This window comes from Rhinopithecus roxellana, chromosome 6 (genome assembly GCF_007565055.1).
Source record: "Rhinopithecus roxellana isolate Shanxi Qingling chromosome 6, ASM756505v1, whole genome shotgun sequence".
Lineage (NCBI taxonomy): Eukaryota > Metazoa > Chordata > Mammalia > Primates > Cercopithecidae > Rhinopithecus > Rhinopithecus roxellana.
In genome coordinates this window covers 117,232,377-117,250,309 of record NC_044554.1, presented here as the reverse complement: position 1 = coordinate 117,250,309, position 17,933 = coordinate 117,232,377, and the positions used below count along the sequence as shown (strand labels likewise).

General features: G+C 34.2%; 1 protein-coding gene across 2 annotated transcripts in view; it reads right to left on the bottom strand.

Moving 5' to 3' along the window:
- RUNDC3B (RUN domain containing 3B) overlaps positions 1–17,933 on the bottom strand; it is a 198,651-nt gene that overhangs the window by 158,501 nt on the left and 22,217 nt on the right. For both annotated transcript variants that reach the window (XM_010370648.2, XM_010370649.2), the window contains exon 2: positions 17,423–17,538. In XM_010370648.2, coding sequence (XP_010368950.1) covers positions 17,423–17,538 — 116 coding nt within the window. The remainder of the gene's footprint in view (positions 1–17,422; positions 17,539–17,933) is intronic.

The following is a 17,933-nucleotide window of genomic DNA, read 5'->3' as shown; positions in this document are numbered from 1 at the left end:
CATCATCTTGATATCCAAACCTGGAAGGGACACAACAAAAAAAGAAAATTTCAGGCCGATATCCTTGATGAACATCAATACAAAAATCCTCAGCAAAATATTGGCAAACCAAATCCAGCAGCACATCAAAAAGCTAATCCACCAAGATTGAGTAGGCTTCAACTCCAGGATGCAAGGTTGGTTCAACATGTGCAAATCAATAAATGTGATTCATCATATAAATAGAACAAAAGACAAAAAACCATATGATTATCTCAATAGACACAGAAAAGGCTTTTGATAAAATTTAACACCCTTTCATGTTAAAAACTCTCAATGAAGTAGGTATTGAAGGAACATACTTCAAAATAATAAGAGCCATCTATGACAAACCCACAGCCAACATTATACTGAATGGGCAAAAGTTGGATGCATTTTCCCTTGAAAACTGACAAGGATGCCCTCTCTCACCACTACTATTAAACATAGTAATGGAAGTCCTAGCCAGAGCCATCAGGCAAGAGAAAGAAAGAAAGGTCATCCAAATAGGAAAAGAGAAAGTTAAACTATCCCTGTTTGCAGATGACATGATTCCATATCTAGAAAATAAACAAAACAAAACATAGTCTTGGCCCAAAAGTTCCTCCATCTGATAAACAACTCCAGCAAAGTTGCAGGATACAAAATCAACGTACAAAAATCACTAGCATTCCTATACACCAACAACAACCAAACAGAGAGCCAAATCAGAAAGGCAATCCCATTCACTACTGCCAGAAAAAGAATAAACTTCATAGAAATACAGCTACCCAGGGAGGTGAAAAATCTCTACAATGAGAATTACAAAACCTTGCTCAAAGAAATCAGAGAAGACACAAACAAATGGATAAACATCCCATGTTCATGAACAGGAAGAATCAATATCACTAAAATGGCTATATTACCCAAAGCAATTTATAGATTCAATGCTATTCCTATCAAACTACCAATGACATTCTTCACAGAACTAGAAAAAACTATTTTAAAATTCATATTGAACCAAAATAGAACCCAAGTAACCAGAAGAAATCCTAAGCAAAAATAGCAAAGGTGGAGGCATCACATTACCTGACTTCAAACTATACTACAAGGCCACAGTGACCAAAACAGCATTGTACTGGTACAAAAACAGGCACATAGACCAATGGAACAGAATAGAGAGCCCAGAAATAAGGCTGTACACCTATGACCATCTGATATTTGACAAAGCTGACAAAAACAAGCAATGGGGAAAAGACCACTAATCAATAAATGGTGCTGGGAAAACTGGATAGCCATATGTGGAAGATTGAAGCTGGACCCCTTCCTTACACTATACACAAAAATAAACTCAAGATGGATTAAATACTTAAATGTAAAACCTCAAACTATTAAAACCATGGAAGATTACATAGGAAATACCATCCTGGACATAGGAACGGGCAGAGATTTCATGAAAAATAAACCAACAGCAATTGAAACAAAATTAAAAATTGACAAATGGATCTAATTAAACTTAAGAGCTTCTGTACAGCAAAGGAAACTATCCATAGAGTAAAGAGACAACCTACGGAATGAGAAAAAATTATTTACGAACTATGCATCTGGCATGGTCTAATATCCAGCATCTATAAGGAACTTAAGCAAATTTACAAGGAAAAAACAAACCACCCCATAAAACTGTGGGCAAAAGACATGAACAGACACTTTTCAAAGGAAGCATACACACGACCCACAGGCATATGAAAAGAAAGCTCAGTATCACTGATCATTAGAAAAATGCAAATCAAAACCACAATGAGATACCATCTCAAACCGGTCAGAATGGCTATTACTAAAAAGTCAAAAATAACAGGTGTTGGAGATGTTGCAGAGAAAAGGGGATGCTTATACACTGCTGGTAGAAATGTGAATTAGGTCAGTCATCAGTCATTGTGGAAGACAGTATGGCAATTCCTCAAAAAGTTAAAAGAAGAGCTACCATTTGACCCAGCAATCCCATTACTGGGTATATACCCAGAGGAATATAAGTCATTCTACCATAAACACACATGTACGTGTATGTTCACTGCAGCACTAAAGAAAATGTGATACATATATGGCATGGAGTACTACACAGCTATAAAAAAGAATGAGATCATTTCTTTTGCAGCAACATGGATCAAGCTGGAGATCATCATTCCTAAGTGAAATAATGCAGGAACAGAAAATCAAGTATCTCACGTTATCACTTGTAAGTGGGAGCTAAACACTGACTACCCATGGAAACAAGGAAGAGAACAACAAACTCTGAGGTCTACTTGAGAGTGAAGGGTGAGAGGAAGGAGAGGATCAAAAAACTACCTTTCAGGTACTATGCTCATTACCTGGGTAATAAAATTATCTGTACACCAAATCCTCATATAATGCAATTTACCTAGATGACAAACCTGCACATGTACCCTTGAACCTAAAAGTTTTAAAAAGGAAATACTGCATTGAATCTATAGGTCACTTTAGGTAGTATGGACATTTAACAAAAAAATTCTTCCAATTCATGAGCATGAGATATATTTCTATTTATTTGAGTCTTCTTCAATTTATTTAATCAATGTTTAGTAATTTTCAATGCACAGAGGTTTCACTTCCTTGGCTAAATTTCCTCCTAAGTATATTATTCTTTTCTGATGGAAATGGAACTGTTTTCTTAATTTCTATTTTTGGATACTTCATTTTTAGTATATAAAAATGTAACTTATTTTTGTATGTTGATTTTGTATCACACAACTTCACTGAATTTATTAATTCTAACCATTTTTTGGTATTTAGGGTCTTGTACATGTAAGATAATTTAATCTGCAAACAGAGATCACTGAACTTCTTATATTCTAACTTGGATACCTTTTATTTATTTTTCTTGCATAATTGCTCTAGCTAGGAGATCCAGAATGATGTTGAGTAGAAATGGTGGGAATGGACTCCCTTGTCATGTTCTTGATCTTAGAGAGCTTTCAGATTTTTACCATTGAATATGATGCTTACTGTGTGCTTGTTATATATGACCTTTATTATGTTGAGGTACATTACTTCTATACTTTAATTGTTGAGAATTTTTATTATGAAAGGATGTTAAACTTTGTGAAATGCTTTGCTAAGCTTCTTGAATCTATAAATTTGTCTTCCCCAAATCTAGGAACTTGTAGTTATTATTTTGTCAAATGTATTTTCTGTATTAATCTCTCCCTCCTCTCCTTCGAAGACTCCAAAGACACAAATTTATATATTTTGCTATAAATTTTTAATTTCTTCCTGTTCTGTTCTTCAGATTGGATCATTTCTATTGATTTACTTTAAAATTAATATACACATCTCTATCATCTCCATTCTGTTTTAGAGCCTCATCTGGTGAATGTTTTATTTCAGACATTATACTTTTAAATTTCCATGGTTCTTCCTTAAGATTTTATTTCTGTACTCAGAATTTCCATTTTTTCTATTCATTTCAAGAGTTACACCTTACATCCTGGAGCAGGGTTATAAAGGCTGCTTTGATGTCTTTGCCCGATCATTCCAACATCTGGGTCATCTCACAATGAGTATCTTTATTCCTTTCAGAATTGATCACCTTTTCCTGGTTCCCTGTAAGTAAAGTAATTTTGGTTTTACCCTAGATTCTATATTTTATATTTTTAGAGATGGTATCTTGCTGTGTTGCCCAGGCGTGAGTGCAGCTGCTATTCCCAGGTACAATAACAGTACTACAGCCTTGAACTCCTGGCCTCAAGTGACCCTCCTGCCTCAGCTTCCTGGGTAGCTTGGACTACAGAAGTGTGCCACCATGTCCAGCTATCCTGTATATTTTTAATTTAATATTATTTTAAAATGAATGACAGCATCTTTCCTCAAAGTGCACAGAGACTAGAAGATATAAATATGTAAGCCAATAGCTATAACACGTTGATAAATGCTGTATAAAATGAATTGCATGCCTCCAAAATTCACATGTTGAAGTTCTATCCCCAATATATCTGTATTTCAAGACAGGCTCTATAAGGAGTTAATTAAAGTGAAATGAGGTATAAGGGTGGGGCCTTGATCCAGTAGGATCATACAAAGAGACACCAGAGAGTGCTCATTCTCTGTTTCCATCAAGTAAGGACATGATGAGAAGATGATCAACCACCTACAAGCCAGAAAGAGAATGCTTACCAGAAAGCAAATCAGCCAATATCTTGATCTTGGACTTCCCATCCTCCAGAACTGAGAAATAAATTTCTGTTACTTAAGCCTCTCAGTCTGTAGTATTTTGTTATAGTACTCTAAGAACACTTAGAGAGTTAGGTTATTATTGGACTTAATCTGCCTTGTCTAACATCCTAAGTTCAGTAAGATTTTTCAACAGTGGCTTTTAAAGGCAATAATGTGGAAAAGTATACAGCATTTTAAAAATTAAAGATAAATAAAATCTATGATGTATCAGAAACATAGAGTAGAAAAATAATGGAAGTTTTCTTGAGAAATTTACTGAAAATAAAAATGTATACAAAGAAGAACACAGAATTCAATAATACGTAGAAGGGGCAGAAGAAACGCCAACTTTAGGGAAAGCTTAATAAGTATTGACTAGATAGATGGAAATAGAAAACAGGGGAAGAATGCAGCAGAACTGGACAACGAGATGGTTAATTAATAGCATCAATGGGTAATAAACACAAGGAATAGATCTCATCATGCTTAAGTAGAAAAGAACCTTGTATTTACAATAAGATAAGAGGGATTAACAGACAAGTGAAAGAAATAAAGGGCACCCAAACTGAAAAGGAAAAAGTCAAATTATCCTTGTTTGCAGATGATATGATCCTATATTTGGGATAACCTAAAGAATTCATCAAAAAGCTATTAGAACTGATAAACAAATTCAGTAAAGTTGCAGGATACAAAATCAACATACAAAAAGTCAGCAGCTTTCCTACAGGCCAACAGTGAACAATCTGAAAAATAAATCAAGTACTATTATTTATAATTGCTATAAGTAAAATACCCAGAAATAAACTTTACCAAAGAAGTGAAAGATCTCTACAATGAAAACTATAGAACACTGATGCCAGAAATTTAAGAGGACACACAAAATAATTGAAAGATATTCCATGTTAGTGAACTGGAAGACTACTGTTAAAATGCCCATACTACTCAAAGCAATACACAGATTCAATGCAATCCTTATCAAAATACCAATGATAGAGATGGTATCTTGCTGTGTTGCCCAGGCTTGAGTGCAGCTGCTATTCCCAGGTACAATAACAGTGTACTACAGCCTTGAACTCCTGGCCTCAAGTGGCCCTCCTGCCTCAGCTTCCTGGGTAGCTTGGACTACAGAAGTGTGCCACCATGCCCGGCTATCCTGTATATTTTTAATTTAATATTATTTTTAAAATGAATGACAGCATCTTTCCTCAAAGTGCACAGAGACTTTAAAACTAATATACACATTTTCTATTTCACAGAAATAGAAAAACCAATCCTAAAATTCATATGGAACCACAAAGACCCAGAATAGCCAAAGCTATCCTGAGTAAAAGAAACAAAACTGGAGGAATCACATTCCCTGACTTCAAAGTATACTACAGAGCTATTGTAATCAAAACACCATGGTACTGGCATAAAAAAAGATACATAGACCAATGGAACAGAATAGAGAATGCAGACATAAATCCATAAAACTACAGTTAACTCATTTTTGACAAAGATTCTGAAAATGTATATTGGGGAAGGGACAGTCTCTTCAATAAATGGTGCTGAGAAAACTGGTTATCCATATGCAGAAGAATGAAACTAGACCCCTCTCTCTGACTGTACACAAAAATCAAATCAAAATGGATTAAATACTTAAATCTAAAACCTGAAAGTGTGAAATTATTAAAGGAAAACATTGTGGAAAGTCTCCCGGATATTGGACTGGGCAAGGATTTTTTTTGACTGACATCCCATAAGCACAGGGAACCAAAGTAAAAACAGACAAGTGAGATCATATCAAGTTAAAAAGCTTCTGCAGTGTAAAGTAAACAATCAACAAAGTGAAGCAATAACCCACAGAATGGGAGAAAATATTTGCAGACTACTCATCTGACAAGGGATTAATAAGCAGAATATGTAAGGAGCTCAAACAACTCTATAGGGAAAAAGCTAATAGTTCAACTTAAAATGGGCAAAAGATCAGAATAGATATTTCTCAAAAGAAGACCTACAAATGGCAAACAGGTATATGAAAAGGTGCTCAACATCACTGATCATCAGATAAATTCAAATCAAAAGTACAATGATACATTATTTCACTCTGGTTAAAATGGCTTTTATCCAAAAGACAAGTAACTATGAATGCTGGTGAGGGTGTGGAGAAAAGAGAACGTTCATACACTGTTGGTGGGAATGTAAATTAGTACAGCCACTAGGGAGAAAAGTATAGAGGTTTCTCATAAAACTTAAACTACCATATGATCCAGCTATCGCACTGCTAGATATATACCCAAGAGAAAGAAAACCAGTACACTGAAGAGATAGCTGCACTCCAATGTTTATTGCAGCACTATTCACAATAGCTAAGACTTGGAAGAAACAGATAAATGAATAAAGAAAATGTGGTAAATATACACAAGGGAGTACTATTCAGCCATAAAAGATGAGATCCTGTCATTTGCAAAAACGTGGATGGAACTAGAGGACATTATGTTAAGTGAAAAAAGACAGGTACAGAAAGACAAACTTTGCTCATTTTCACTTATTTGCAGGAACCAAAAATTAAAAAGAGTTAAACTTATAGAGATAAAGAGTAAAATAATGGTTACCAGAGGCTGGGGAGGGTAGAGAAGGTGGGGGGCAGTTAGTGGGGATGGTTAATGGGAACAAAAATATAGTTAGATAGAATTAATAAGATCTAGTATTTGATCACACAACAGGGTGACTACAGTTAGCAATAATCTATTGCACATTTAAAAATAACTAAAAGAGTATAATTGGATTGTTTGTAATGCCAAAAAATGAACGCTTGAAGTGATGGATACCCTATTTATGCTGATGTGATTATTACACATTGTGTGCCTGTATCAAAATATCTCATGTACCGCATAATATATACACCTACTATGTACCCGTAAAATTAAAAATTTTAAAAATGAAATCCTTCAGAATAAAATCATTTAAAATATCTAATATCAATAAATAAAGCCAAAAATAACCTTTGAAAAGATAATCAACAATTAAGAATACATCTTCTTCTCAAGATGGGACATTTATTAAAGTAACGATAAACTAGGCCCTTAAGTAAGACTTACAAATTTCAACAAAATCTCCCAAACAAACCAAATTCTGACTGTAACTCAATTAACATAGAAGTAAATATGAAAAGGTAAAATCTCCTATTTTCAGAAACATAAAAAACTTCCAAATTACTCATAAGACAAAGAAATGAGCAGAACAAGTAGAAATTACTTAAAAACGAGTATTGGAATTGTAATGAAAATATTACATTACTCAAACATAAATATAGCCAAAGCAGTAGCTGGAGAAAAATTTGAAAATTAATCTGTTAAGAGTCCAACATAAACATAACAGAGCCAAAGAAGATATAACAGAGGAAACAATAATCCTATTAATATACACACATGATCAGCAAAGTCATAAATTAGTTATTTGAAAGACTAATAAAACAGATAAATCTCTGGCAATACTGGTTAAGAAAAAAAGAAAAAAGAACTAATGATCATAAAATAAAAACAAAGAACTAAAAAAGTTTTAAACTTTACATCCCTTTAGAGAGCTTTAATTTTTAAAAACCATTCTGCTGAATTCATCTATTTTAAGTGTCACATTAAAGGAAATATAACTAGCTAGAGATTTAAAAATTGAGAGTATATGGGATAGAAGACATTGACAACCTTAAGGAGAATACAAAATAGAATAACATCAAAGAAATCAACAACCTGAATAGACCTGAAAGCATAAAGTGAATTAGTAGTTGAAGTGCACGTACACACACACATAGACTCACTCACACTCACCATTTGACCCAGCGTTTTTACTGGTAACTTCTACCTAATAGATGATTATTCGAGACTTATGCAAAATTCTCCCAAAGAATGAAAAAAAACACAAAACACCTGCAATGCATTTTTTGAGGCTAGAATAACCTTGACAACAAAACCCAAACAAGCACAAAACAGACTAATTTTACTCATAAACACAGAACCCAAACTTCTAAAATGTTATCAAACCTAAATCCTAAAACTTGCAAAGTAAATTAAAACAATATATGAGGCTCAAGTTGGATTTATCCTAAGAATATTTAGGTGATTTAACATTAGAAAAATAATTGATGTAATTCTTCATATTAAAAAATAAAGGCAACTTCTGGGATAGAACAAAATTAAGTAGATGTATTTTCCTCTTGCTAAATACAACTAAAAACTCTGGCTATTTTATAAAAACAAACATTAAAAGATTCTGAAAGTGGAAATGAAAAGGAAGACTGGCTAGAAACCTCAGAACCCAGAGAATGACACAGCAGTAAGCTCCCTGAGTTTCTTTTTACCTCTTATACCCCAGACTGTGTGCTAGACAAATTGGCAAACTGTATCTACACTAGAAATACAGGAACAACAAATTTGTTTTATCCTTCTCCTCTTGAGTGTTCTAAATTATCTTTGGTGGTGGAGAAAAAAAAATATAACACTGCCTAATGTGGTCCTATATGTATGTAGAGGAAATAGGTAAAACAACTATGCTATACACATAGGGTAGAGCAAAGGGACATAAAGAAAGGTAAGATTTTTAAACTTCACACTGGAAACTGACACCAGTAGACTGTGATGTTACATATCTATAACATAATACTGCAACCACTGAAAAATCTATACAAAGAGATACACTAAAAAACAATGTAAATAAAAATGGAATTCTAAAAAGTGTTCAAACAGCCCCCTAGAAGACAGAAAAAAGAAAACAGAGAAACCAAGAACAGGGGGAACAAACAGAAAACTAAAAGTAAAATGGAAAACCTAATGTATTTACCCATATTCTTATTTATTGTATCCTTTCTTCCTTCCTGTTATTCCAAAGTTTTGTTGTTGTTGTTGCTTGTTTGCTTTGAGACAGTCTCATTCTATTGCCCAGGCTGGATTGCAATGGCATGATGGCATGATCACCGCTCACTGCAGCCTCAACTTCCTGGGCTTATGTGATCCTCCCACCTCAGCTGCCCAAATAGCTGGGACTCACAGACGCATATCACCATGTCTGGATAATTTTTTGTATTTTTTGTAGAGACAGGGTTTTGCCATGTTGCCCAGGCTGGTCTTGAACTACTGAGCTCAAGTGATCCGCTTGCCTTAGCCTCCCAGTCTAAAGTTCTTTCTTTTATCATTTCCTTTCTGCTTAACGAATGTTCTTTGAACATTAATTGAGGGTAAGTCTGCTGGCAACAAATTTCCTTAGTTGTCTTTCCTGTGAGAAGGTCTTAATGTTTCCTTCATTGCTGAAGAATAATTCTGCTGTGTTGACAGTTATCATTCAGCACTTGAAATATGTTGTACCACTTCCTCCTGGCTTCCATGGTTTCTGATCAGAAATCTACTGTCATTCAAATTGTCGTAGGTAAGTAGTCATTTTTCTCTATTTGCAACATTTTTTCTTTGTCTTTATTTATTGGTTTAATTATCATGCCTTTGGCATGAATTTCTTCGAATTTTTCCTATTTGTGGTTTGCTCTGTTTCTTGAATCTATATGCTTATGTCTCTTGCTAACTCTGGGTAATTTTCAGCTGTTATTTGAGTACTTTTTCAGTCACACCTTCTTTCTTCTCTCCTTCAAGAATTCTGACAGGTGTCATCTTTTGTTATTGTCCCACAGGTCCTTGAGGCTCTGTTCATTTTTTAACAAGTCTAATTTCTCTCTGTTGTTCAGATTAGGAAATTTCTATTGTTCTGTCTTTCAGTTCACTGGTTCTTTCCTCTGTAATCCCCATTTTCCTGTTGGGTCCATCCACTGAACTTTTTCGGTTTCATATTTTTTCAGCACCAAATTTCCATTTTGGTCTTCTTTATATCTGCCATTTCTTTGCTGTGGATTTCTACTTTTTCATTTGTTTCTTACATGTATTGCTCAAAGCATTTTAATCATGGATACTTTAAAATCTTTGTCAGCGATTCTAACACCTCTGTCATCTCAGTGTTGACATCTATTGACTATCTTTTATTACGCAATCTGAGATCTTCCTGGTTCTTGGTATGACAAGTGAGTTTCAATGGAAAGCTGGACATGTTCATATTATGTTATGAGACTCTGGATCTTACTTAAACCTTCTGTTTTAACTAGCTTTTTGTGACACTGTTCCCACAGAGGAAGGTGGGAGGGGAGCACTGCTTCATTACTGCCAAGTGGAGGATGAAGTTCAAGTTTCCCAATGGGCTTCCACTGATACCAATAAGGGCATCCTCATTACTACTGTGTGGGAGTTGGAGTCCAGGCTTCCCACATGGTTTCCACTGGCACAGTACTTGGGGTGGCCCCCTTAGCACTGGGTGACAGTGAAAGACATAACTCTCTAACAGGCCTCTTCTGACCCTACCCCAGTATGGCCAGAAACCGGCACATTACTTTTGGATGATGATGGCAGCCTAGGCTCCCCAGTGTGGTGTTCCATCAACATGGTGGGAAGGGGGGTGTTGGGGAAGACAGAGAGAGTTTTTGACCAGCCAAGAGGGAAGAAATCTTATCTCTCTGGCCTTCTCTAATATCACCCTAATGGTGGTACTGGGACACTTTGTTATCGCCTCAGGAGGGTAGAATTCTAAGCTTCCCATTCGGCCTTTTTTAAGACTAGGTGGTACTACAGTTTTTTTTGTGATGTTTAAAGTAGAGCAGATACTGTTGGAAAGTTTTCTGTCTTGCTAGGCTGTTCTTTCTCTGGTCCTCTGGCTAGAGAGAAGAGTATCTTGCTGAGAGGTTTTCATTGTTGTTGTTTTTTTCCCTTTGCCTGTTGCAATTTGCAGGTTCCTGGCTTATCCAACACCTAGTCTGGGATATATAAGGCAAAAAGTAAATCCAGGCAACCCACTACTGTGTCATTCCTAAGGTCCTAGTGTCCTTAACCAGTCTTTCTTCTACTCTCTACCTTTCAGAGTTTTCTTATGTTTGTTTTATGCATAATAGCCAGGATTTATTATTGTACTTTGTGAGAAAAACAGGGGAAAGTATGTCATGTTCATCTTCCCAGAGGTAGAAGTCTTCCTAAATTGCATTTCTCCCCACCCCCCCCCCCCGCCCATTTGATATGATAGAAACTATGAATGAGAACAGGGATTTTTGTTTAATTCCCTATTGCATGCCTAGCACTTACAACAGTGGTAGGCATATAGTAGATACTTAATAAATATAGTTGAATAAATAAATGAAAAAATTCATTTATAGTTGACCCATTACATTATATTTTTGAATGAGTAACTTGAAATTTAAGTAGCTTAGGGATGGACAAATAAGTTTAGAAGAAAAATAGTGGTGAAGTATAATACAACTGACAAGTTAAAAAATAAATCAATTGATTTTCTTCTATAAATGAAATTAAATAATTAGGTTTTTTTAAAAACTACCAATCAAGTCTATCAACTTACACTAAATCTAACTTTGTTTTGGAAAATTAGTATCCTCTAACTTCTTTCTCTTCTTTATTCTAATTTTCCTCATCCCCTTTTCTCTTCCATTGCTTTCTCTTTCTTCTCCTACTATCATTTTTTCTCAAGTGTCCACAATAAACCTTGATATTTTCTCTTTTCCTAAATATGTTCCCCTTTTTCAGTCACCCTGGGTAATGACCACATCCAGACTGGAATCTCTGCATCGTTCTAGTGCTCAGCTTTCTCCTATCCACAACCAACCAATCCCTGAGATTTATTAATACTACTAATGCATACTGTATTTCTAGCTTCACTGGTTAGTCTCTTCTTTCTTCTTTTTTCTTTGAATAAGCTTATAACTGTATTAATTTTTTCTTTTTAAAAATTATTTTAAAATTTTTAAATTGACAAATATAAATTGTATATATGATGTACATGTTTTGAAATTTGTATACATTGTGGAATGGCTAAATTGTACTAATTAACAAATTAACATATGTATTACCTCACTTTCTTGGTCCATTTTTGTATTGCTATAACAATACCTGAAACTGGGTCATTTATAGCGAACTGAAATTTATTTCTCATAGTTCTAGAGGCTGGGAAGTCCAAGATCAAAGCATCAGCAGATTTGGGGTCTAGTGAGGGTCCTGTCTCTGCTTCCAAGGTGGTACCTTGAACACTGCATCCTCTAGAGTGAAGGAATGTTGTGTCTCCAAATGGCAGAAAGCAAAATGGCAAAAAAGGACAAACTTCTTCTGTCAAGTTCTTTTATAAAGGTATTAATCCATTCATGAGGGCTCTGCCCTTATGAGCTAAGAACACCTCCCAAAAAGCCCCACTTCCCAACACTGTTGGACAGGGTGTTAAGTTTCCAGCACATGAATTTGAGGGGACACATTTAAACCATAGCCCTCACATACTTATCAGTTTTTGGTGAGAACACTGAAAATATACTCTTTTAGGAATTTTCAAATATCCAATACACTTTAACTATAGTCACCATTTTGTACAATGGATCTCTTGAACTTTTTCCTATTTCACTGAATTTTTATATCCTTTAACCAACATCTCTCTGATCCTTCTCCTTCCAGCACATGGTAACTACCATTCTATTCTCTACTTTTATGAGTTCAACTTTTTTAGATGCCATATATAAGGAAGTCATGCAGTATTTGTCTTTATGTATCTGGTTTATTTCACTCAACATAATGTCTTCTGGGTCATCCATGTTGTCACAAATGGCAGGATTTTCTTCCTCTTAAAAGCTGAAGAGCATTCCATTGTTTATATATGCAACCTTTCTTTTTTTTTTTTTTTAAAATCATCTCATCAGTAGACGGACAATTAGGTTGAGTCCTTATTTTGGCTAGTGTGAATAATCCTTCAATGAACATGGAAGTAGAGATAACTCTTCGAGACACTGATTTCACTTCCTTGGCTATGTACCTAGAAGTGGGATTGCTGGTTTACATGGTGGTTCTATTTTTATTTTTATTTACTCTAATCACATAGAAGACTAATGGCAGTTCTATTTTTAATTTTTTGAGGAATCTCCAGAATGTTTTCTGTAATGGCTGTTCTAAATTTACATTCCTACTGCAAGGGTTCCCTTTTCTCCGCAACTTCTCCAGCACTTGTTATCCTTCGGCTGTTTGATAATATGCATTCTAACGGGTATGAGGGGATATCTCACTATGGTTTTAATTTTCATTTATTTGCTGTATAGTGATTTTGAGCACCTTTTCATATACCTGTTGGCCATTTGCATGTTTTATTGTGGGAATGTCTATTCAGGTTCTTTGCCTAAATCAGGCTATTTATTTTCTTACTATTGATTTGTTTGAGTTCCTCATATATTTTGGATATTAGCCCCTTATCTGGTGTGTGGTTTTTAAATATTTCTTCCCTTTTTGTAAACTCTTTACTCTGATGATGTAATTTAGTTTTATGTAATTCCACTTGTTTATTTTCCTTTAGTTGCCTGTGCTTGTGGTGTCAAATCCAAAAATGTCATCACCCAGACCAATGTCATGGAGTTTTTTCCCTATGTTTTCTTCTAGTAACTTTACAGTTGTAGTAGGTAGATCTTACATTTAAGTCTTTAATGCATTTTGAGTTGATTTTCTTCTATGGTGTGAAGGGTCTAATTTCATTCTTCTACATGTGGCTAACCAGTTGTCTCAACACCATTTATTAAAGAGACTGTCCTTTCCCTAGTGTGTGTTTTGGCACTTTTGTTGAAAATTAATAGACCATAAATGCATGGATTTATTTGTGGGTTCTCTATTCTAATCTATTAGTTTATTTGTCTGTTTTTATGCTAGCAACATCCTGTTTTAACTAATACAGCTTTGCAGTATATTTTGAAGTCAAGTATTTTGATGCCTCCAGTTTTGTTCTTTTTGCTCAAGATTGCTTTGGTTATTCAGGGTCTTTTGTGGTTCCATATGAATTTTCAGGACTGTCTTTTTTTTTCTGTGAAAAATGACCCTGAAATTTTGATAGAGATTTCAGTGAACATGTAGATTATGTTGGGTAGATTGTTAATACAAGCATTTTAACAATATTAATTTTTTAATCTATGAACACATATATCTTTCCACTTACTTGTATTTTTATCTCTGAAGGGGATAAAGAAGGAAAAAATACTGCATTTATCCCTATCAAACTTCAGCTCAGGCAAACTAATTTAGAGAAATAAAATATAAGCTATAGTTCAATTTTTTAAAAGCCTCGGGATTTTACTCAGCCTCAATTTCAATGTGAACCAGAAGTCTATGTAAACTTAAATTCTGACTAATACAGAGTTTGGCCTATCTGAAGCACTTTACTCAGCTCTGAGAACCAGACTTTTAAGAGCAATACTAACAAATCAGTGGTAAGCCAGAAAACTAAGACTCTGGTGGTTCCAGAAGATTAAAGAAACTAGGGATACCTTACCTGGGAGAAAGAAAAGAGGGAACTTGGGAAAAGATTATAAAATAGCTATATTTTAATACTTATTAGTAGTAGGCTCACATTTGAAAAAAAGTAGCAGAAAAAAGATCAAAGCACAATATGATAGGTTGGTTTCATATACATAAGAATTTTCAAATAATCTAACCTGTCCAATAATGTGATGGACTGCTTTACTTAGTTCTCAGAGATCAGAAGTGTTAAGGCAAAGACTATACGTACCCCTGTTAGAAATACTGTTGAGCAGACTGCTTCAGCAGGAAAGAGGCTAGAATACAGTAGTGCTTCTCAGTCTGTGATCCTCTGAGCTACCTGAAGTGGTACTATGGAGTTTTGAATAAGTTGCAATTGTTGCTGAGCAGGCAAAATGCCTAACTTCTCCATCCTGGCTTCAACAAAACGTTCTACATACATATCTAGCTTTTGCAGTGGCTTTTATTAGGAGTGGTAGGTTAGGGTGGAAGGAAATATTATGCTTTAAATAAATCAATAAAAGTTCAAAAATTACTGAAGGACCTGAACGAAGATCTCTTTCAATTCTAATATTGTCATTAATTCCTATTTCTCAGCTATATCCTAGGAAAGTAAGATCAACATCTTATTGACAGATTACTGCAAATAAGATTAATGTATATGATTTTAAAAGCCTCCTTTTCTTCAGTAATGGGGCTTTTAGAGTGAAGCAACTGTCTCAGCTCTTCACTTTGGCTGTAACATCACAGCCTATACTGTGTCTGGGGAAGATTTTATCTTTCTCTGGAAAAGTTTAATGTTGAAAACAAATGTCCTTTTACTTCAAAAATAAGCAGTAGTTGTAGAAAAGTAGATCTTAGAAACACACAAAGTTATAAAATTTTAATTTGTACTTCTATAAAGGAAAACACTGGAAAAATTAGTTGCTATATAACTAAATCTTAAGTGGAGAGTGTACTATCAAAATAATCATATGACTTCTCCAAAAGTAAAAGCAATTTGTTATATATTAAAATACCAAAAATACGAAATAATATATGAAAGTCCCAGATGCTTGCATCTTTAAAATACCTCATCTCAAAAGTTACACATTATTTCGTAATTCTTAATACATACATATATATATATACATACACATGTATATAAATCAGTGACCATAAGAGTCGATTTACAGAAATTTTTAAATTATCTTACCTCGCTTAAAAAATTAACACAAATCTTACTGTATCAGATTTCTTACTATATCTTAGTCACACAAGTAGAATTCTTATCCATAATTCAACTGGGGATTCTATTTTCATTATAGTATTGTTCAGAAATAACATTAATGGATTTAATTGTTCAGAAATAATTCTGAAGGTGTGTGATCTATATTTTGCTGATACACAACTCAGAAGACGGCAGACTGGTGTGCAGGAGGCATCCACTTACACAGCAGTGACTCTGCCCAACCACTTGGCATGGGAGTCTCAACATAGCCTTATTGTTCATTTGCTATTGATAGTTTTCTATTGATAGTTTTTGTGAGAGAATCATATGCTAAATGGTATACCAGATCAAGGGCATTAGGTTTCAAGGTAAAATTCTCATGAACATCAAGGTACATCAGAGTCTGTTCTATTCCATGTAAGTCAGGTATTATTTATAAGTTTATGCATAAAATTTAAAAATACGATCATCACACAATATAGTATCTAATAATATCTCAAAATACTTCCATATCCTTTGCTTTTATAAAAATTTTATTTTCTTATAAAAGGTAACATTAATGACAGAAAATTTAGGAAACATGGAACAGCAAAAACGAGAAAAAAATAACCCTTTTAAAATGCAAAACCACCAAATTTAACAGAAAAAAGTGTTAGTAATTTTAGGAACCCCATTTTAAATTGCAGATGGATAAATGAATTCATATTTTTCCTCCGATGTTGTTTAAATTCAATCCTTTGCACTGGGCCCACAGTACTGCTCAACTCATTTAAACACTTATACTAAAACCTGGATGCTTTCACCATCAAAAAGTACAGAATAGAATTAATCTTCATATTACACCTGAGATTCTCATAAGTTATGCTACCAAAGCAAGTTACTACGACTGATGTGAACCTGTATCATTAAGATTGTAAAGATAATAAAAAACTTAAGTGAAAATATATGATGATCAAGTTTGCTTTCGGAAGAACAGATAATAGGACTAATGTGATAAAGTTAGTACTTATTGTCACTAAGATTTATACTACACAATACTTCTTGATTTTTAGCAACTATATTTTATAGATCTTTTTAATTTAAAAAATCTAAAATTCAGGGAGAATATAGCTCCCATGTTCCCCTTTAAATTGTTAAGAGAATTATATTTCTAATGTAAGTATATTTTTTGATTTAAGAAAACCAAAGCCAAGCATGTCTCTTACATACCTCTTTTTTAACCTACTACCTGCTAAAATATTTACAAAGATACTTGTTTAAGAAAGTAGATGCTAAACAAATAAACATAATGCCTGGAATGCTTCTTTGTAAATTGATTAAAACACCATCAAGTAACCTTTGGGATGGGCTTCCTTTCAATTTAAGCTTTTATTTTAATTACTTATGGAAAGCCACTTTTCTCCTTGTATGTGGCAATTAATACAACATTTTCAATGCATCCCACAAATAGGTGTAAATCTGAGAACAGAGGCTCTTTTGTAGTCACACAGGCCAACAGATTTGACATTCTGATATCAGGTTTATGTTTCTCACATTGTAGAATGTTGGCTATCTAAGTCACACAGACTGCATGATTTCTAAAATTTCAAGCTTATCATAAAGACAGCTGGTGGGAGAATAAATAGTACATTAGTGCTTTTACCTTTTAGCCGGTGGCTTAAAATCTGTTCCAAAATAGCTGCAAAATTGTTAAATTCAGGAGAAGAATCATCAATTGTCTCAAAGCAAGACCGATCAATCAGGGTCTTCACAGAAAACCTATGAAAAAAAGATTATTGTTGCTTTTAGGTAGAGTTGATTAATTCCCTAAGTATGAAAAAAATGGGAGGAAGGCAATTTGGGGAAAACTTGTAAAAATATTTTATAGGAATATAACTTCTGAAAAACCCCATTTATTCAAATTTATTCTGTAAATGGAAATTTTTACAGAAAGAGGGGTCTTTTTATTGATATATTTCCTATCTCCTCTGGTCAGAATGTTTGTGTCCTCCCAAAATTCATATGTTGATACCTAATCCCCAGAGCAATAGTATTAAGGGTTAGAGCCTTTGAGAAGTGGTTAGATAATGAGGGCAGAGCTTTCATGTACAGAATTAGTACTCTTATAAAAGAGGCCTGAGGGAGCTTGTTTGCCTCTTCTGCCATGTAAGGAC